General features: G+C 44.8%; 1 protein-coding gene across 12 annotated transcripts in view; it reads left to right on the top strand.

Annotated features, from left to right (window-relative positions):
* SHISA6 (shisa family member 6) overlaps positions 1 to 21,917 on the top strand; it is a 681,159-nt gene that overhangs the window by 347,652 nt on the left and 311,590 nt on the right. For 9 of the 12 annotated variants that reach the window (XM_063960971.1, XM_063960972.1, XM_063960978.1 and 6 more), the window contains one exon: positions 11,266 to 11,349. The exons of the other annotated variants lie outside the window; for them this stretch is intronic. In XM_063960971.1, coding sequence (XP_063817041.1) covers positions 11,266 to 11,349 — 84 coding nt within the window. The remainder of the gene's footprint in view (positions 1 to 11,265; positions 11,350 to 21,917) is intronic. 12 annotated transcript variants of the gene reach the window in all.

The raw sequence follows: 21,917 nt of genomic DNA, 5'->3' as shown, positions 1-21,917 counted from the left end.
GCAACTGAAGCTGAATAGGGTCCAAAATACTTTGGGGTAAATTTGCTTAAGCTTCTAAAAATTAAAAGAGGTCATGGTGCTCATTGCAGCCAATCAGATTCTGTCATTTTCTAGGCTGCAATAGATAAATGATAGACAGAATCTGATTGGTTGCTATGGGCAACATCATATCTTTTACATTTTAGAAGCTTCAGTAAATTTACCCCTTTGTGCAAGTTTTTATAACAAATGTAAAATTAGTTTTAAACTTTCAAATACTTTAATCCTTTCTGCTTGTACATGCCATACTGCAATACTTTATTAGCACATTGTATACTCTTGTTTCTGTGCTTTACTGTACATGCACGTCTTTTCTACGAGCAGGAGAGTTGTTTATTTTCATAATCCTTAAACATGACTCAAAGCTGTCTCATACTGTATTTCTCTAACGTCCTAGTGGATGCTGGAGACTCCGTCAGGACCATGGGGATTAGCGGCTCCGCAGGAGACAGGGCACAAAAATAAAGCTTTAGGATCAGGTGGTGTGCACTGGCTCCTCCCCCTATGACCCTCCTCCAAGCCTCAGTTAGGTTTTTGTGCCCGTCCGAGCAGGGTGCAATCTAGGTGGCTCTCCTAAAGAGCTGCTTAGAAAAAGTTTTTAGGTTTTTTATTTTCAGTGAGTCCTGCTGGCAACAGGCTCACTGCAACGAGGGACATAGGGGAGAAGAAGTGAACTCACCTGCGTGCAGGATGGATTGGCTTCTTAGGCTACTGGACACCATTAGCTCCAGAGGGATCGAACACAGGCCCAGCCATGGAGTCCGGTCCCGGAGCCGCGCCGCCGACCCCCTTACAGATGCCGAAAAGCGAAGAGGTCCAGAAACCGGCGGCAGAAGACTTTTCAGTCTTCATGAGGTAGCGCACAGCACTGCAGCTGTGCGCCATTGTTGTCACACACTTCACACCAGCGGTCACGGAGGGTGCAGGGCGCTGCAGGGGGCGCCCTGGGCAGCAATGAGAATACCTTGTTCTGGCTAAAAAAATACATCACATATAGCCCTTGGGGCTATATGGATGTATTTAACCCCTGCCAGGTCTCACAAACTCCGGAGAAGAGCCCGCCCAAATAGGGGGCGGGGCCTATCTCCTCAGCACACAGCGCCATTTTCCTGCTCAGCTCCGCTGCGAGGAAGGCTCCCAGGACTCTCCCCTGCACTGCACTACAGAAACAGGGTAAAAAAGAGAGGGGGGGGGCACTTTTTTTGGCGTTTTTGATATATATTAAGCTGCTATAAGGGAGACAACACTTCTATAGGGTTGTTCCTATATATTTATAGCGCTTGGGTGTGTGCTGGCAAACTCTCCCTCTGTCTCCCCAAAGGGCTAGTGGGGTCCTGTCTTCGATAAGAGCATTCCCTGTGTGTCTGCTGTGTGTCGGTACGTGTGTGTCGACATGTATGAGGACGATGTTGGTGTGGAGGCGGAGCAATTGCCGGTAATGGTGATGTCACCCCCTAGGGAGTCGACACCGGAATGGATGGCTTTATTTATGGAATTACGTGATAATGTCAGCACATTACAAAAATCAGTTGACGACATGAGACGGCCGGAAAACCAGTTAGTACCTGTACAGGCGTCTCAGACACCGTCAGGGGCTGTAAAACGCCCTTTACCTCAGTCGGTCGACACAGACCCAGACACGGACACCGAAACTAGTGTCGACGGTGAAGAAACAAACGTATTTTCCAGTAGGGCCACACGTTATATGATCACGGCAATGAAGGAGGCTTTACATATCTCTGATACTGCATGTACCACAAAAAGGGGTATTATGTGGGGTCTGAAAAAACTACCTGTAGTTTTTCCTGAATCAGACGAATTGAATGAAGTGTGTGATGAAGCGTGGGTTAACCCCGATAGAAAACTGCTAATTTCAAAGAAGTTATTGGCATTATATCCTTTCCCGCCAGAGGTTAGGGCGCGCTGGGAAACACCCCCTAGGGTGGATAAGGCGCTCACACGCTTATCAAAACAAGTGGCGTTACCGTCTCTTGAAACGGCTGCCCTCAAGGATCCAGCAGATAGGAGGCTGGAAACTACCCTGAAAAGTATATACACTCATACTGGTGTTATACTGCGACCAGCCATCGCCTCTGCATGGATGTGCAGTGCTGGGGTGGTTTGGTCGGATTCCCTGACTGAAAATATTGATACCCTGGATAGGGACAGTATTTTACTGACTATAGAGCATTTAAAGGATGCATTTCTATATATGCGAGATGCACAGAGGGATATTTGCACTCTGGCATCGAGAGTAAGTGCGATGTCCATATCTGCCAGAAGAAGTTTATGGACGCGACAATGGTCAGGTGATGCGGATTCCAAACGGCATATGGAAGTATTGCCGTATAAGGGGGAGGAATTATTTGGGGTCGGTCTATCGGATTTGGTGGCCACGGCAACAGCCGGGAAATCCACCTTTTTACCTCAGGTCCCCTCCCAACAGAAAAAGACACCGTCTTTTCAGCCGCAGTCCTTTCGTTCCTATAGGAACAAGCGGGCGAAAGGACAGTCATATTTGCCTCGAGGCAAAGGAAAGGGTAAGAGAGTGCACCAAGCAGCTTCTTCCCAGGAGCAGAAGCCCCACCCCGGCTTCTGCAAAGCCCTCAGCATGACGTTGGGGCTTTACAAGGGGACTCAGGGGCGGTGGGGGGTCGACTCAAGAATTTCAGCGCACAGTGGGCTCACTCACAGGTGGACCCCTGGATCCTGCAGATAATATCTCAGGGTTACAGGTTGGAATTCGAGAAGTCTCCCCCTCGCCGGTTCCTAAAGTCTGCCCTGCCAACGTCTCCCTCAGACAGGGCGACGGTATTGGAAGCCATTCACAAGCTGTATTCTCAGCAGGTGATAGTCAAGGTACCCCTCCTACAACAGGGAAAGGGGTATTATTCCACACTATTTGTGGTACCGAAGCCGGACGGCTCGGTAAGACCTATTCTAAATCTGAAATCTTTGAACCTGTACATACAAAAATTCAAGTTCAAGATGGAGTCACTCAGAGCAGTGATAGCGAATCTGGAAGAAGGGGACTTTATGGTGTCCCTGGACATCAAGGATGCTTACCTGCATGTCCCAATTTGCCCTTCACATCAAGGGTACCTCAGGTTCGTGGTGCAAAACTGTCATTATCAGTTTCAGACGCTGCCGTTTGGATTGTCCACGGCACCTCGGGTCTTTACCAAGGTAATGGCCGAAATGATGTTTCTTCTACGAAGAAAAGGCGTATTAATTATTCCTTACTTGGACGATCTCCTGATAAGGGCAAGGTCCAGGGAACAGCTGGGGGACGTAGTAGCACTAACCCAAATAGTGCTGCAACAGCACGGGTGGATTCTGAATTTTCCAAAATCTCAATTGACCCCGACGACACGTCTGTTGTTCCTGGGAATGATTCTGGACATGGTTCAGAAAAAGGTGTTTCTTCCGGAGGAGAAAGCCAAGGAGTTATCCGAACTTGTCAGGAACCTCCTAAAACCAGGGAAAGTGTCTGTGCATCAATGCACAAGAGTCCTGGGAAAGATGGTGGCTTCTTACGAAGCGATTCCATTCGGCAGATTCCACGCACGAACTTTTCAGTGGGATCTGCTGGACAAATGGTCCGGATCGCATCTGCAGATGCATCAGCGGATAACCTTGTCGCCACGGACAAGGGTGTCTCTTCTGTGGTGGTTGCAGAGTGCTCATCTGTTAGAGGGCCGCAGATTCGGCATACAGGACTGGGTCCTGGTGACCACGGATGCCAGTCTGAGAGGCTGGGGAGCGGTCACACAGGGAAGAAACTTCCAGGGAGTATGGTCAAACCTGGAGATGTCTCTTCACATAAATATACTGGAGCTAAGAGCGATTTACAATGCTCTAAGCCTGGCAAAACCCCTGCTTCAGGGTCAGCCGGTGTTGATCCAGTCGGACAACATCACGGCAGTCGCCCACGTAAACAGACAGGGCGGCACAAGAAGCAGGAGAGCAATGGCAGAAGCTGCAAGGATTCTTCGCTAGGCGGAAGATCATGTGATAGCACTGTCAGCAGTGTTCATTCCGGGAGTGGACAACTGGGAAGCAGACTTCCTCAGCAGACACGATCTACACCCGGGAGAGTGGGGACTTCATCCAGAAGTCTTCCACATGATTGTGAACCGTTGGGAAAAACCAAAGATGGACATGATGGCGTCTCGCCTCAACAAAAAACTGGACAGGTATTGCGCCAGGTCAAGAGACCCTCAGGCAATAGCTGTGGACGCTCTGGTAACGCCGTGGGTGTTCCAGTCAGTGTATGTGTTTCCTCCTCTGCCTCTCATACCAAAAGTACTGAGAATTATACGGCAAAGGGGAGTAAGAATGATACTCGTGGCTCCGGATTGGCCAAGAAGAACTTGGTACCCGTAACTTCAGGAGATGCTCACGGAAGATCTGTGGCCTCTACCTCTAAGACGGGACCTGCTTCAGCAGGGACCGTGTCTATTCCAAGACTGACCGCGGCTGCGTTTGACGGCATGGCGGTTGAACGCCGAATTCTAAGGGAAAAAGGCATTCCGGAAGAGGTCATTCCTACACTGGTAAAAGCCAGGAAGGAGGTGACTGCACAACATTATCACCGCATTTGGAGAAAATATGTTGCGTGGTGTGAGGCCAGGAAGGCCCCCACGGAGGAATTTAAATTGGGTCGATTCCTACATTTCCTGCAAACAGGATTGTCTATGGGCCTCAAGTTGGGGTCCATTAAGGTTCAAATTTCGGCCCTGTCGATTTTCTTCCAGAAAGAATTGGCTTCAGTTCCTGAAGTCCAGACTTTTGTAAAAGGAGTACTACATATACAGCCCCCGGTTGTGCCCCCAGTGGCTCCGTGGGACCTTAATGTAGTTTTGGATTTTCTCAAATCCCATTGGTTTGAGCCACTCAAATCGGCGGATTTGAAATATTTTACATGGAAAGTAACCATGCTACTGGCCCTGGCTTCAGCCAGGAGAGTGTCAGAATTGGCGGCTTTATCGTATAAAAGCCCATATCTGATTTTCCATTCAGACAGGGCAGAACTGCGGACGCGTCCTCATTTTCTGCCTAAGGTGGTGTCAGCGTTTCACCTGAACCAGCCTATTGTGGTGCCTGCGGCTACTAGCGATTTGGAGGATTCCAAGTTGCTGGACGTTGTCAGGGCATTGAAAATATATATTTCAAGGACGGCTGGAGTCAGAAAATCTGACTCGCTGTTTATACTGTATGCACCCAACAAGCTGGGTGCTCCTGCTTCTAAGCAGACGATTGCTCGTTGGATTTGTAGCACAATTCAACTTGCACATTCTGTGGCAGGCCTGCCACAGCCTAAATCTGTCAAGGCCCATTCCACAAGGAAGGTGGGCTCATCCTGGGCGGCTGCCCGAGGGGTCTCGGCATTACAACTCTGCCGAGCAGCTACGTGGTCGGGGGAGAACACGTTTGTAAAATTCTACAAATTTGATACCCTGGCTAAAGAGGACCTGGAGTTCTCTCATTCGGTGCTGCAGAGTCATCCGCACTCTCCCGCCCGTTTGGGAGCTTTGGTATAATCCCCATGGTCCTGACGGAGTCCCCAGCATCCACTAGGACGTTAGAGAAAATAAGATTTTACTTACCGATAAATCTATTTCTCGTAGTCCGTAGTGGATGCTGGGCGCCCATCCCAAGTGCGGATTGTCTGCAATACTTGTACATAGTTATTGTTACAAAGAAATCGGGTTGTTATTGTTGTGAGCCGTCTGTTCAGAGGCTCCTACGTTGTCATACTGTTAACTGGGTTCAGATCACAAGTTGTACGGTGTGATTGGTGTGGCTGGTATGAGTCTTACCCGGGATTCAAAATCCTTCCTTATTGTGTACGCTCGTCCGGGCACAGTATCCTAACTGAGGCTTGGAGGAGGGTCATAGGGGGAGGAGCCAGTGCACACCACCTGATCCTAAAGCTTTATTTTTGTGCCCTGTCTCCTGCGGAGCCGCTAATCCCCATGGTCCTGACGGAGTCCCCAGCATCCACTACGGACTACGAGAAATAGATTTATCGGTAAGTAAAATCTTATTTTTTCATAGAGAACACAAATTTGTTGCACCTCAGGGTATGGGCAATGAAATACTCTGCCTGTTCGAACAACATAACTGAAGAACACAGAAGGATGCTGAAATGTGGGGGGGAGGGGTAGGGGGGTAGAGAGCAAAGTGTTTAGGGAAATTTGTAGATGTTCAATAAAAGTAGAACGGTGGGAATTCATTAAACTTACCATAGGTTGGTAAAGTGTCCCTGTTTGGCACTTAGAAATATTGTCAGACAAGAAGTGCAGTGTGGCTTAGTGCTGTTTTCCCAGTCTGGGTAAAGATGAACATCCAAAATCCATGTTTATCTTTTTGACTCATAAGCAAACAATTTCTAATCCTTCCATGATCCTATAAACGTCCTTCCTTCTGCTATCATGTGGAAATCACTTCAGACTCAGGCTCCATTTTCTGTTTGCTTAACAGCCCCTCAGCTAATATGGCAGTTTCACATTTTTTTCACAATTCTGAGGTAATTTTTTAGCACCTTTTACATTTGACTATATAATAATAATAATAATAATAATAATTATTATTATTATTATTGTTATTATTATTATTATTATTATTATTATTATTATTATTACTACCTTGCAGATTAAAATATGAATTTATTTTTCTCTGGGTACCCTGCATAGGAAGATTGCTAATTATGTTTTATTAATCAAAGCTTCACAATTACTACACACAACAGAAACCAAACAAAAGCAGCATGAAGCCTTCATTCCGAGCTGAGGAACTGCCTCATGCAGTGCCCCAGGGAGATGGCGAGTTCATTGCTAAGAAACATTCTCAGCGGGAGCTCCCTGCCTAACATAGTGAGGGCCTCATTTGGAACCTTGAGGTGTGTGAGTCTTATGCTGTAATGTATTGTACTGGACACCAGCTGTTTTTAGAACTTTACAATTATTTACACTTTCAACTTGTGCAGATCAGAGTTTGAAATCACAGTAATCCACATTAGATTAAAAATATGGTAGTCTCGTGTTGCTGATCATAAATTACAGAGGGGTAGATTTACTAAAACTTCTTAAAAGGATAATTGGAATAACTGCATTCATCATCGAATTGTGCAAACATTAAGGACTGCTGTCTACAATGGTACATACTGTCAATGAGACACAGCGTAGCATCTTATAGCCACTTTTACCCAGAGGCATCAATGTACACATCGAATGTTAGCAGCCATTTTGACAATGCATCCCATGAATTCACTAACAATCTAGAGCAGCACTTTTTAATAAGTTGTACCTTGCTGATGTTTCTGATTCCTCGATAATTGATTTGCTGCGTGTTCATGAATATTGATTCAGCTCATAAAATGTCTGCACCCTGTACGTGAGAGCAATTCACTTTACACCACGGATTAAAGCAGAAAACTCTAAATACCGCCAAATAATGTAACCTCTCAAACTGTGATGAGTATCAGATATTAATAAACAATGACTGCAAGCTTCTTTCTTTACCAACGATGACATTTTATATATAAAGGTTAAGGCCAATATCCTATTATGTGCGGAGAGATACCACACGGTAATAACTGGCTTTTTAGCCCTATAACAATATCGGGCTTTCCAATTGCAACCCGTTTTTACCGTGCGGTAACTCACCCGTTATCAGCTGATAACATATAGGATCCGTGATAACATTGCAGACCCATGTGTTCGGGTCCGATAATGGGTCTCCGGGAGCTCAGGCAAGCGAAGCAGAATCCCCGCTAAGTGCCGGTTTACGGGGCTAATGGGATAGCCCCAGGAGAATCCTTTAGCTGCGGTAACTCATCGGCAGGGCCAGCTCTACCGTTAGGCAGCTTTAGGCTGCTGCCTAGAGCACCAGTCCCTGGCGCCCTAGACTTTAAAAGTCCTTGAGTGTTGTCCCTTTTCTCTGTACTGTATATGTATAATGATGCAATTCACCCCAACCCACCTCGTGGCTACCTGCTTCTCCCCTCAGAGAGTTGGTGGTGGGATTTCCAGGGTAGGAGGCGCTAGGCTGATGTTTTGCCTAGGGTGCAGAGAGACCTTGCACCAGCCCTGGATATCCGCCTAAATGTGAACAGGCTTGAAAGTCAAAGGGGGTGATTAAATTGTTTGTGGAACTTAATTCCTTCCTTAAGTGCCCGGGAGCTATTCAACTGTTTGTGTAACCAGCCCCAATGCTGCACTAACCGCAGATTTCTGCTTGCACCCTCCTGAGGTGCAAACAGAAAACCACGTAAAGTAGAGCTTTGGGGCTTGTCACAAGTGCCCGGCACTTAGTGCAGGAGAAGCTGCTCAACGTGGGTAACCCCGTGCATTACGGCATGAGAACACCTGTCACGGGAATTAATTGAATAGCTACTGGTACTTAACTCAGGAACTTAATTCCCGACCAACAACTTGCGCATTTTCAAATTGTCATGTGACTTTTTTGAGCTTTTACCACACACAATGCAAAATAAATGATCATGTGTAAAATGCACTCTTAAACCCCCTGCAGGAGGGTTGTTGTTTCAGATCATTTGTATATTTTCAAAACCAGCAACAACCCAGGGAAAATCATGCAGTTCTGCATCTGATTTTTATTAGCCATGCTGAAAGACTGATAGCCATCTGTGTGAGTGACTGGGCAGCACCTGTCACACCACATCCACATAGCCATACCTGTTTTACACAGAACATTCTGTAGAGTTGGTCTTCTGTAGAACAGAATATAGGAGCTCATTTACAGAGACACAGTACAAAGCACTAGTTTTGCATTCTTCACCTGCTGTCTGCTATGAGGAAAATCCTCAACAGTATAGAAATACTATATGGTATGTCTAAGTTTCTGAAAAAAGGACACCTTACAAAGTGTAAATTCCATATTAAAGTACTACGCCCTATGTTTTTAAAATCTGCCCTTCTAGTCAATTGATTTTGACTAAAAGTGCTTTCTTTTGCCTAATTTATGGCTTAAATTAATAGCAAGAGTGTGATGTTATTGGGACTCTCTTTATAACGTGATGCTTTCGTGTATTTAAAGATAGTTCTGTTTTTTTGTTTTTTTTTACATTGATTCAAGTATGTATAAAATGTGCTCCTACACCGATGTGTCACTGGAATGGGCAAAATGAGTACCATAATACTGTAGAGTGAGATTCAGTTTCCATCACAATCAACGGTGTTGCAAAAATGTTCTTTTGCAGTGTGAAAACAGACAAGAACCTCTTCTGCACAGCAATGAACATTCCTAAAAATGCAAGTCCTCTGCTAGTTTATTTCAACAATTTCACTCTACAGGAGGAAGTGCAGCCATATTCCACCCAATGTCTTCAATTGGCTGATGCAAACTACTGTTCCTCTGCAAATGTAATTAACTTGCTCTGCACCCGTATGTGTTTAGTTGGAACTCTAGACGTGTCTGCACAAAGAACCAAAGCTGATTGTGCACTGCACCTTGGCCATGTTGCTTCTCATCAATGACCTCCACTTTGTTTAAACTCAGTTCCATCTCTGAAAATCTTGTACTTCATAGTTATCTCATTAGAATTTTCATTCCATGTAAAGAAAATGTAATTTTCTCTGTATGATGAAATATTGAAAACTGTCATGCTTCTCCTTTTCATTAAATAGCCAAATCGACTGCATATAATAAGCAAAATCCCACAGTGAATATTGCGTAACACAGCCTGATAATACTTATGAGTTGGGAGTTTATGAAAGTTCTCATTTTTATCAGTTGTTTCCCATTTTATTAGTATCCATTAGAAACAATCTGCAGGAGTTATGCCAATTAGAGATTGTCCACAGCTATCCAACTAATTATAGAGATGTTCTCTGCAGAGAGATCTTAGATCTACAGGAAATCTCAGCTAACTATGAAACTGTATAGCTAAAATGTGTAGTTCTGGAGGGTTAATTGGGCATCGGCAACTGAGAATAATCTAAACTTTAGGATGTCCTAACTAAACTATGCTGTGACGCAGTGCAAGGCAATTATAGGCCAAATCCTGTTTCTCACAGTTCTTTCTCAACTTTAAAGCGCCAATGACAGTTTACGTATTTAGATGATGAGACATATGGCCTAATTCATAGTTGTACACTAATGCATTCGCAGCTGCGATCCCATCTGCAGATACGGTGCGAAAATATGCAAATGTCTCAGGCAGCATGATCCTACCAATGGCTTTGCTAATCTCAGCAACTGCGTACACAGACGCAGCACAGTCACAGATCTTTTTATAGTCAGCCATATAAGTAATCCTATGGTCACCCAGAATGGACACGTGTACTGAGACACCGGAGCCATCGTTAATGTGTACACAGACACAGGCAGCCACACACCCTGAAAACAGGCGTGACATACCCCCAAATGTTCCCTTCCAGTCACTCACCTTGCAACTGAATACTTATTTCGAATGACTACGGTAATGGGCTTTGATGCGTGCGCAGTGCGTCTAAAATGCAGGTGCCAATAATCACTCAACTGTGAAAACATCAGCATAGCATACAACGCTTAGGTGTATATTTACTAAAGTGCAGGTTTATAGAAGTGGAGACACTGCCCATAGCAACCAATCATATTCTATATATTATCTTCTAGAAAGTGAGAAATAAATAAGTAGAGTCTGATTGGTTGCTATGGGCAACATCTCCACTTCTGTAAACCCACACTTTAATAACTATACCCCTTAAGCAGGCCCATATCTTGCTTTGGTAAATCCATCAATTAACTGCCTCTGAAAAATACATACAATGCATGGGTACATTGTCTACCAGCTTCACCATAATTAAAGTGAACCTGTCACCTGCACACTGTGAAGGCAGCCATTTTGTGGGTTGAATCAATATTAAGCCTAGGAGTGAGTGTTATCACTGTTAATTCATGCCTCAGTAATGTCACAAGTCTATACTGTAGTGTAATGATCTCATGATTATTGGTTCAGCATCCAAAGTAGCTGCCTCTGCTATCTGTAGGCAAGGGTACACTTTAAGGATTTGTGGCATTCTTTCCTTTTCTGTAAGCTCAGTGTACATTATGTCTCCACCCAAACATAAAGTCTGTGTAGTGTGCAGGGACCCCAGTGTCTGGTGTTGTGCTCCATCTACCACTTTCCAAGTGAGATTTGGGACTTCACAATGGTTGTCTGATTCAAGGTGAATCAGAACACCGTCTGTGAGAATTTATCTGTATTTTTATCTGCAGCGGGAGCCAAAGGATTTGCTCACTGGAGTCCTGATGTCATAAGAAGTTGCAGACGGGAGAAGCGCAAGATGCAAGAAGGGACAGGTAAGTGGGCACTGGAGGCCCAATAAAACGACAGGGGGTGGGAAAACAGATATTCTGAGTTCAAGCAGTTGTTTGGGCAATTATTGTTTGGACTCTGAGGTCCCAAAGCCACAGAATGTTACATTGTGCTTTCTTGAGGATATGTGAGACTACTGCCATAAGCAAAATGGGCATCACAAAATGGCTGGCTTACTTGGTGGACATTTAGCGATCATATGACAATGTCCTAAACTGCATTTCTTAAATGTAACTAAAGCCACTGATCTGCCACTTTAGATAAATTATTTACGGGTGAGGAGTGCTTCAGAGACCAAATATCTACCAAACCAGCCATTTTTTGAAAGCTCCACCCTATCTCAAGCAAAGTGGCGACAATCATTAGACATCTGAGCACATAAAAAGAAAGATGGTCTCTTCCATGCTTAGAGGTTTGGGGTTATATACTATTTTAATCATCATTTGGGGTTATATACTACATTGATCATCAGCAGCTTTGACTGAAGGATTTACTGTACAGTATATTGGTAATCAGGCGTGTTCAGCATTATATTGCCACATTAAATCCATCAGTGATCAGTGGCTTTGAAAACACACTGGTTAGTAAATATACCACCTGGATTTGATATCCAAAAGACATGTAGCATCTTAAAGGCATTCTTTAGACCTCTTATATTAAATATCAAATGAAACTACATATAATTTAATAAGCAGTGCTTTCATACATACAAAGTTTGAGCAAAAAACTGTTCAGCATAATATTTGAGTGTGGAATTTCAAAGTTTTCTCCAAGGATTTTTTTCTTAGGTCTTCCATACATAATTCTACCTGTTATTTTGGTCCCCCATGTATTCCGTTTATCATTTACAGTATATTTTTCCCGCACTACTCATATCATATTTGTTTCCCTCAGAATGTCCGACTCATGAATATTCCTCCTCTAATAAACTATAGTCTGACACACTCCACACTTCATACTCTCTCTCTCTCTCTCTCTCTCTCTCTCTATATATATATATATATATATATATATACTGTGTGTGTATGTATATGTATAACTATATATATATATATATATATATATAATTCCATATGGTCGACACTCACACCATGTGTATTCATACGCTTGGGTAGCTACCCATGGCAGAAGCTCATCATGAGATTCATAGATACAAAAACTAGGAGAGGGTGCACTGCACTCACCAGACTTGTAGATAAGCAAGAAGGCTGAATAAAATCTTCTTGCTTATCAAGTTTGGTGAGTGCACTAGGACAACTGAATTGGCATGAAAGGGGGCAGCTTTTTATTTGGAGGGATTAAACATTTTAGCCTAAAATTGGGTGTGGTGGTGTGGAAGAACAGCCTAACTAAAGCAATAACTTGTTTATATAACTAAACCCAAATGGCCAACTGCCCACAAATTTGCAAGGATGCTGCCACCTGCCCCCATCCCCGTCACCCATCCCCACCAAACACTTCACAAGGGGAAAGAGAGAGAGCCTCACTTTCATAAACAGCTAAGCCCCCTCCATATCCAGTACACTAACTCTTTTGGCCCAACCAGAACCTTAATCCCTCCCTACTAAAAGCTTACCCCCTTTGTGTTCAATAGGAATGAGGAGTGCACAGTCCTGGGGGTTTATGACACTACTGTCATATCAAATGCCCTCCGTGTTCTTTCCCCTGTCATTTTTTCCCCACCCAGAAACCCTCCTATTGATTTTGTTGTGCTTGGAAATGTTCTATTATTTTTTTCTGCACAGAATTTTTTCTTTCATTTTGTTCCAACACAGATTTACTCCACCCCCTGACATACCACAAACCAGAATGGATTGCCAATGTTGTCAATCCAGCACTAATTATATACTTTAAATGCCACAAAATGCAGAATTCATATACAGTACAGGATGGTGAAACACAAGCGGAACTCATAAAATCTATTATCATCACTTTGGTTCTTTTATGTACTGTTCATAAATAGTACATAACTCTTAGGGGTATATTTACTAAAGTGCAGTTTTATAGAAGTGGAGATGTTGCCCATAGCAATAAATCAGATTCTGGCTATTATCTTCTAGAAGGAGCAATATAAATGATTAGTAGAATCTGATTGGTTGCATTAGGCAATATCTCCACTTCTATAAACCTGCACTTTAGAAAAATATATCCCTTATCTGAAGGCTTCATAAGTGTTTAAAATGAAGTATTAAAAATACAAAAAAATAGAAAAAAATGCTACGTAAGTTCAATAAATATGGGTTTGCAGTACACCAAGATACTCCACATTGTACAACACTAATGTACCGCCATTTTATTATATAGGGGGTAATTCAGAGTTGATCGCAGCATCAAATTTGCTAGCAGTTGGGCAAAACCATGTGCACTGCAGGTGGGACAGATATAACATGTGCAGAGGGAGCTAGATTTGGGTGGGTTATTTTGTTTCTGTGCAGGGTATATAATGGCTGCTTTATTTTTACACTGCAATTTAGATTTCAGTTTGAACACACCCCACCCAAATCTAACTCTCTCTGCACATGTTATATCTGGCCCCCCTCCCCCCTCAGTGCACATGGTTTTGCCCATCTGCCAACAAATTTGCTGCTACGATCAGGTCTGAATTAGGCCCACAGACTTTATCACAATTAACAAATTACATACACATCAAATACCATAAAATGGGGGTTTAGTAGGCATTACCGTCGCTGGGGATCCCGGTGATTGTTAGCATACCGACCGCGGGATCCCACCAGCAGAATGCTGGTGGGAGGGGGGGGGGGGGCTGGGGGTGGCGGTGGTCAAGCGCAATGAAGCCGACTGTCGGGATTCAGAGCGGGACGGGATATAGCTGTCGATATTGGGACCACAGGTCACATAACTATATCCCTAAAATAGGTGTTGGTAATGACCTATAGAGGCATGTTTATTAAAACAAAAAAAATAGGTAACTACCTTATAGTAAGGAGTTGGAGGGACTTCTGCCCTTTATGTTATTGAAGGATAGGGGAAAAAAAGGGTTAGGATTAGAATATTAGAATAAGAACAATTGTTCTAAAATGAAAGCACTATTACTAAAGTGGAAGATATCTGCTAAGTCAATTGTTCATACTGGGCACTCAATGTTTAATTATGCTGTAATACTCTATCTATACAGTATTTTTGATAAATGGAAAGAAATGTTCATCTTAATGAGTGTTAAACTCGTAACAAGCAACAATATAAACTCTAGAAAAATATAATATATAAAAACTGTACAATATATAAACCAGGAGGGTAGATTTACAATTTTGCAGTTTGTCAAAGTCACTGACAGTTTTAAAACAGCAATAGGAATGAATGCTAAACCGGCATGGTTTAACTTTTGATAGAAAAAAAAAAAAATGCTAAAATTAAAACAGCAAAAATATAAACAAGATAATAATAAAAAGAAAAGAAATAAAGCAGAAATGTATAAATATAGAAGCTGTGTTCAATAGTTTCAAAATCAATATCCTAGAGTAAATTTCCACAATGCAGTACTTAGGTTAATTACTGTTTCAAGGATCATCCAATCACCTAATATATAGCAACTTTGCATGGTATAGTTCTGTACCAATATAGCAACAACTTTTGATGATTTTTTTGGTGTAATACTACAGATACCCTGTACAGATGAAAGATCTTTGTTCTGATTTAGAATGCCAAGCAACCCTATACAGTCAGGGCCGGATCTAGCCCTTGTGGCGCCCCGGGCGAAAAAATAGGGGTGTGGCTTCATGAAGGGGTGTGGTCAGTTATGTTCCCAGTAGTATTGCCCCCAGTAATGTTGTTGTGCCCCCTAGTTTGTGCCCCCGGTAGTATTGCCCCCAGTAGAGTTGTGCCCCCTAGTTTGTGCCCCCAGTAGTATTGCCCCAGTAGAGTTGTGCCCCCTAGTTTGTGCCTCCAGTAGTATTGCCCCCAGTAGAGTTGTGCCCCCTAGTTTGTGCCGCTTACAAAAAAATACATTAATACCATCCCCACTCCTGATTCCCAACCGCTGCTGCCCTCCGTGTCCGGCCACCGGCGCCGATCCTCTGATCTATGGGAGAGACGTCATGACGTCTCTCCCATAGCACCGCATAGACACTAGAGGTCAATCATGACCTCTAGTGTCTATGTGCCGCTCCCACAATGCAGTGCGGGTGCGCGATGACTTCATCGCGCACCGCACAGTCAGCACCGCACAGAACCGGGGGGCACCACCAGTAGCATATCTTGCCACGGCAGCGGCGCCCTCCGGAAGACGGCGCCCCGGGCAGAAATCCTGCGTGCCTGTAGGAAGATCCGCTACTCTATACAGTACATATGGCAGTGTGTGGTTTGTCCATGAGCAGAACAAGTAGCCAGATTAAAACCTATTGTGTCCTATGCAACACGGGTTTCAGCACTCTTTTGCCTGGCATTTGTCAAATGGATGAGGTAATAAAATGAGTTAGGGTAATTTTGCCCCTCAGTGAGCACTGGGCCCTAGGCAGAAGCCTAAGTTGCCTAATGAATTATCTAGCTTAGGTCTCCGCTGATAGTATCACAACTGTTTGTTTAGCTGTTTGTTTGTTTTTTTTATCTTGTGCTTCACTATTTGTCTCTGCCTATGGCTGGGTACACACTACCAAAAAAAAAGCGGTCGTTTGTCAAACTTGCCGACCGAGCGGCCAATTACGCACATTAACCAATCAGTCACTTGATATGTTGGTCCTGACATCACAACGTCACAGGCATTTAAATTTGCCTGCCCAGCTGTGATGTCAGTGTTGGTGGTCCCAGCAGCCAGTGTATGGTTGGTCAGTAAGCCGCCCATACACAAATGAGATGCATATATATATCGCATTGGCTACTGCAGAGTTGATCTGATATGCCTGTGAATTACATCATTCACAGACATATTGGGTGTACACACTAGTCTGCCCGCTACACATATGCTGTTCGTTGCTCTTACGAATGATATAGCTTCCTAGTGTGTACCCAGCATTAGTTACATTATGGATCTCATTATATTAGACACATGTTTATTAATACTCTTTGACACATGCCCAGGACAGAGGAAACAAAAATGTATGTGAGAATATATGTAACAGCACCATCTAGTGTTCAATGTGGAACTCATTATCACAGGTTTAGTGAAAATAAAGTTATATCTATAAATGTGAGGACATAAAATGGAAGTGGTTAATGGTCCTATTAGGCAAATGCCTTTAATATCTGTTTAGAAATCCTACCTTTGTATTATGTATGTGCCGGTTATTTACTAATGTGCTGTAAAAATGCAAATATGCAGTAAAGCATAGAAGTCATTAGGCACTTCCCGTCCTTAGTTTTTTTGCATTCCACTCATATTGGCGCAGTATCGTTATGTGTATGGCCCAGACATGAGCACAATAATGATCTTAACATAATCAGCTCATTATCAGCCATGAATCCATGTAACCAGCTTAAATTGTACTGAACTGACCAAAGCTAACAGCTGAAACACAAAACAACCTAAGAGTTACACAAGTGTGAAGAAGATAAAAGATTAAGATTACTACGATAAAAACACACACAAACTAAAATATCAAATGAATCATAATTTATAATTTAATAACTTAATTTTGTTTTCATTCTCACACATTATTCTAAATCTCTGTTCATGCATGTATTGGTCTGCCACTGAGTTTAGGATACAATTAGTGATGAGCACCGGAAATTTTTCGGGTTTTGTGTTTTGGTTTTGGGTTCGGTTCCGCGGCCGTGTTTTGGGTTCGAACGCGTTTTGGCAAAACCTCACCGAATTTTTTTTGTCGGATTCGGGTGTGTTTTGGATTCGGGTGTTTTTTTCAAAAAACCCTAAAAAAACAGCTTAAATCATAGAATTTGGGGGTCATTTTGATCCCAAAGTATTATTAACCTCAATAACCATAATTTCCACTCATTTTCAGTCTATTCTGAACACCTCACACCTCACAATATTATTTTTAGTCCTAAAATTTGCACCGAGGTCGCTGGATGACTAAGCTCAGCGACCCAAGTGGCCGACACAAACACCTGGCCCATCTAGGAGTGGCACTGCAGTGTCACGCAGGATGGCCCTTCAAAAAACTACTCCCCAAACAGCACATGACGCAAAGAAGAAAAAAAAGAGGCGCAATGAGGTAGCTGTGTGAGTTAGCTAAGCGACCCTAGTGGCCGACACAAACACCTGGCCCATCTAGGAGTGGCACTGCAGTGTCACGCAGGATGGCCCTTCCAAATAACACCCCCCAAACAGCACATGACACAAAGAAAAAAAGAGGCGCAATGAGGTAGCTGTGTGACTAAGCTAAGCAACCCTAGTGGCCGACACAAACACCTGGCCCATCTAGGAGTGGCACTGCAGTGTCACGCAGGATGGCCCTTCAAAAAACTACTCCCCAAACAGCACATGACGCAAAGAAGAAAAAAAAGATGCGCAATGAGGTAGCTGTGTGACTAAGATAAGCGACCCTAGTGGCCGACACAAACACCTGGCCCATCTAGGAGTGGCACTGCAGTGTCACGCAGGATGGCCCTTCCAAAAAACACCCCCCAAACAGCACATGACACAAAGAAAAAAAGAGGCGCAATGAGGTAGCTGTGTGACTAAGATAAGCGACCCAAGTGGCCGACACAAACACCTGGCCCATCTAGGAGTGGCACTGCAGTGTCACGCAGGATGGCCCTTCCAAAAAACACCCCCCAAACAGCACATGACGCAAAGAAAAAAAGAGGCGCAATGAGGTAGCCGTGTGACTAAGATAAGCGACCCAAGTGGCCGACACAAACACCTGGCCCATCTAGGAGTGGCACTGCAGTGTCACGCAGGATGGCCCTTCCAAAAACTACTCCCCAAACAGCACATGACGCAAAGAAGAAAAAAAAGAGGCGCAATGAGGTAGCTGTGTGAGTAAGCTAAGCGACCCTAGTGGCCGACACAAACACCTGGCCCATCTAGGAGTGGCACTGCAGTGTCACGCAGGATGGCCCTTCCAAAAAACACCCCCCAAACAGCACATGACGCAAAGAAAAAAAGAGGCGCAATGAGGTAGCTGTGTGACTAAGCTAAGCGACCCTAGTGGCCGACACAAACACCTGGCCCATCTAGGAGTGGCACTGCAGTGTCACGCAGGATGGCCCTTCAAAAAACTACTCCCCAAACAGCACATGACGCAAAGAAGAAAAAAAAGATGCGCAATGAGGTAGCTGTGTGACTAAGATAAGCGACCCTAGTGGCCGACACAAACACCTGGCCCATCTAGGAGTGGCACTGCAGTGTCACGCAGGATGGCCCTTCCAAAAAACACCCCCCAAACAGCACATGACGCAAAGAAAAAAAGAGGCGCAATGAGGTAGCTGTGTGACTAAGCTAAGCGACCCTAGTGGCCGACACAAACACCTGGCCCATCTAGGAGTGGCACTGCAGTGTCACGCAGGATGGCCCTTCAAAAAACTACTCCCCAAACAGCACATGACGCAAAGAAGAAAAAAAAGATGCGCAATGAGGTAGCTGTGTGACTAAGATAAGCGACCCAAGTGGCCGACACAAACACCTGGCCCATCTAGGAGTGGCACTGCAGTGTCACGCAGGATGGCCCTTCCAAAAACTACTCCCCAAACAGCACATGACGCAAAGAAAAATGAAAGAAAAAAGAGGTGCAAGATGGAATTGTCCTTGGGCCCTCCCACCCACCCTTATGTTGTATAAACAGGACATGCACACTTTAACCAACCCATCATTTCAGTGACAGGGTCTGCCACACGACTGTGACTGAAATGACGGGTTGGTTTGGACCCCCACCAAAAAAGAAGCAATTAATCTCTCCTTGCACAAACTGGCTCTACAGAGGCAAGATGTCCACCTCATCATCATCCTCCGATATATCACCGTGTACATCCCCCTCCTCACAGATTATCAATTCGTCCCCACTGGAATCCACCATCTCAGCTCCCTGTGTACTTTGTGGAGGCAATTGCTGCTGGTGAATGTCTCCACGGAGGAATTGATTATAATTCATTTTAATGAACATCATCTTCTCCACAATTTCTGGATGTAACCTCGTACGCCGATTGCTGACAAGGTGAGCGGCGGCACTAAACACTCTTTCGGAGTACACACTTGTGGGAGGGCAACTTAGGTAGAATAAAGCCAGTTTGTGCAAGGGCCTCCAAATTGCCTCTTTTTCCTGCCAGTATAAGTACGGACTGTCTGACGTGCCTACTTGGATGCGGTCACTCATATAATCCTCCACCATTCTTTCAATGGGGAGAGAATCATATGCAGTGACAGTAGACGACATGTCCGTAATCGTTGTCAGGTCCTTCAGTCCGGACCAGATGTCAGCATCAGCAGTCGCTCCAGACTGCCCTGCATCACCGCCAGCGGGTGGGCTCGGAATTCTGAGCCTTTTCCTCGCACCCCCAGTTGCGGGAGAATGTGAAGGAGGAGATGTTGACAGGTCGCGTTCCGCTTGACTTGACAATTTTCTCACCAGCAGTTCTTTGACCCCCAGCAGACTTGTGTCTGCCGGAAAGAGAGATCCAAGGTAGGTTTTAAATCTAGGATCGAGCACGGTGGCCAAAATGTAGTGCTCTGATTTCAACAGATTGACCACCCGTGAATCCTTGTTAAGCGAATTAAGGGCTCCATCCACAAGTCCCACATGCCTAGCGGAATCGCTCTGTGTTAGCTCCTCCTTCAATGTCTCCAGCTTCTTCTGCAAAAGCCTGATGAGGGGAATGACCTGACTGAGGCTGGCAGTGTCTGAACTGACTTCACGTGTGGCAAGTTCAAAAGGTTGCAGAACCTTGCACAATGTTGAAATCATTCTCCACTGCGCTTGAGACAGGTGCATTCCACCTCCTATATCGTGCTCAGTTGTATAGGCTTGAATGGCCGTTTGCTGCTCCTCCAACCTCTGAAGCATATAGAGGGTTGAATTCCACCTCGTTACCACTTCTTGCTTCAGATGATGGCAGGGCAGGTTCAGGCGTTTTTGGTGGTGCTCCAGTCTTCTGTACGTGGTGCCTGTACGCCGAAAGTGTCCCGCAATTCTTCTGGCCACCGACAGCATCTCTTGCACGCCCCTCTCGTTTTTTAAATAATTCTGCACCACCAAATTCAAGGTATGTGCAAAACATGGGACGTGCTGGAATTTGCCCAGATTTAATGCACACACAATATTGCTGGCGTTGTCTGATGCCACAAATCCACAGGAGAGTCCAATTTGGGTAAGCCATTCCGCGATGATCTTCCTCAGTTGCCGTAAGAGGTTTTCAGCTGTGTGCGTATTCTGGAAAGCGGTGATACAAAGCGTAGCCTGCCTAGGAAAGAGTTGGCGTTTGCGAGATGCTGCTACTGGTGCCGCTGCTGCTGTTCTTGCGGCGGGAGTCCATACATCTACCCAGTGGGCTGTCACAGTCATATAGTCCTGAGCCTGCCCTGCTCCACTTGTCCACATGTCCGTGGTTAAGTGGACATTGGGTACAACTGCATTTTTTAGGACACTGGTGAGTCTTTTTCTGAGGTCTGTGTACATTTTCGGTATCGCCTGCCTAGAGAAATGGAACCTAGATGGTATTTGGTACCGGGGACACAGTACCTCCAACAAGTCTCTAGTTGGCTCTGCAGTAATGATGGATACCGGAACCACGTTTCTCACCGCCCAGGATGCCAAGGCCTCAGTTATCCGCTTTGCAGCAGGATGACTGCTGTGATATTTCATCTTCCTCGCAAAGGACTGTTGGACAGTCAATTGCTTGGTGGAAGTAGTAAAAGTGGTCTTACGACTTCCCCTCTGGGATGACCATCGACTCCCAGCAGCAAAGACAGCAGCGCCAGCAGCAGTAGGCGTTACACGCAAGGATGCATCGGAGGAATCCCAGGCAGGAGAGGACTCGTCAGAATTGCCAGTGACATGGCCTGCAGGACTATTGGCATTCCTGGGGAAGGAGGAAATTGACACTGAGGGAGTTGGTGGGGTGGTTTGCGTGAGCTTGGTTACAAGAGGAAGGGATTTACTGGTCAGTGGACTGCTTCCGCTGTCGCCCAAAGTTTTTGAACTTGTCACTGACTTATGATTAATGCGCTGCAGGTGACGTATAAGGGAGGATGTTCCGAGGTGGTTAACGTCCTTACCCCTACTTATTACAGCTTGACAAAGGCAACACACGGCTTGACAAATGTTGTCCGCATTTCTGTTGAAATACTTCCACACCGAAGAGCTGATTTTTTTGTTATTTTCACCAGGCATGTCAATGGCCCTATTCCTCCCACGGACAACAGGTGTCTCCCCGGGTGCCTGACTTAAACAAACCACCTCACCATCAGAATCCTCCTGGTCAATTTCCTCCCCAGCGCCAGCAACACCCATATCCTCCTCATCCTGGTGTACTTCAACACTGACATCTTCAATCTGACTATCAGGAACTGGACTGCGGGTGCTCCTTCCAGCACTTGCAGGGTCGTGCAAATGGTGGAAGGCGCATGCTCTTCACGTCCAGTGTTGGGAAGGTTAGGCATCACAAACGACACAATTGGACTCTCCTTGTGGATTTGTGATTT

This window comes from Pseudophryne corroboree, chromosome 3 (assembly GCF_028390025.1).
Source record: "Pseudophryne corroboree isolate aPseCor3 chromosome 3, aPseCor3.hap2, whole genome shotgun sequence".
Taxonomy (NCBI): Eukaryota; Metazoa; Chordata; class Amphibia; order Anura; family Myobatrachidae; genus Pseudophryne; species Pseudophryne corroboree.
This window is presented reverse-complemented; position numbering and strand designations above follow the sequence as displayed.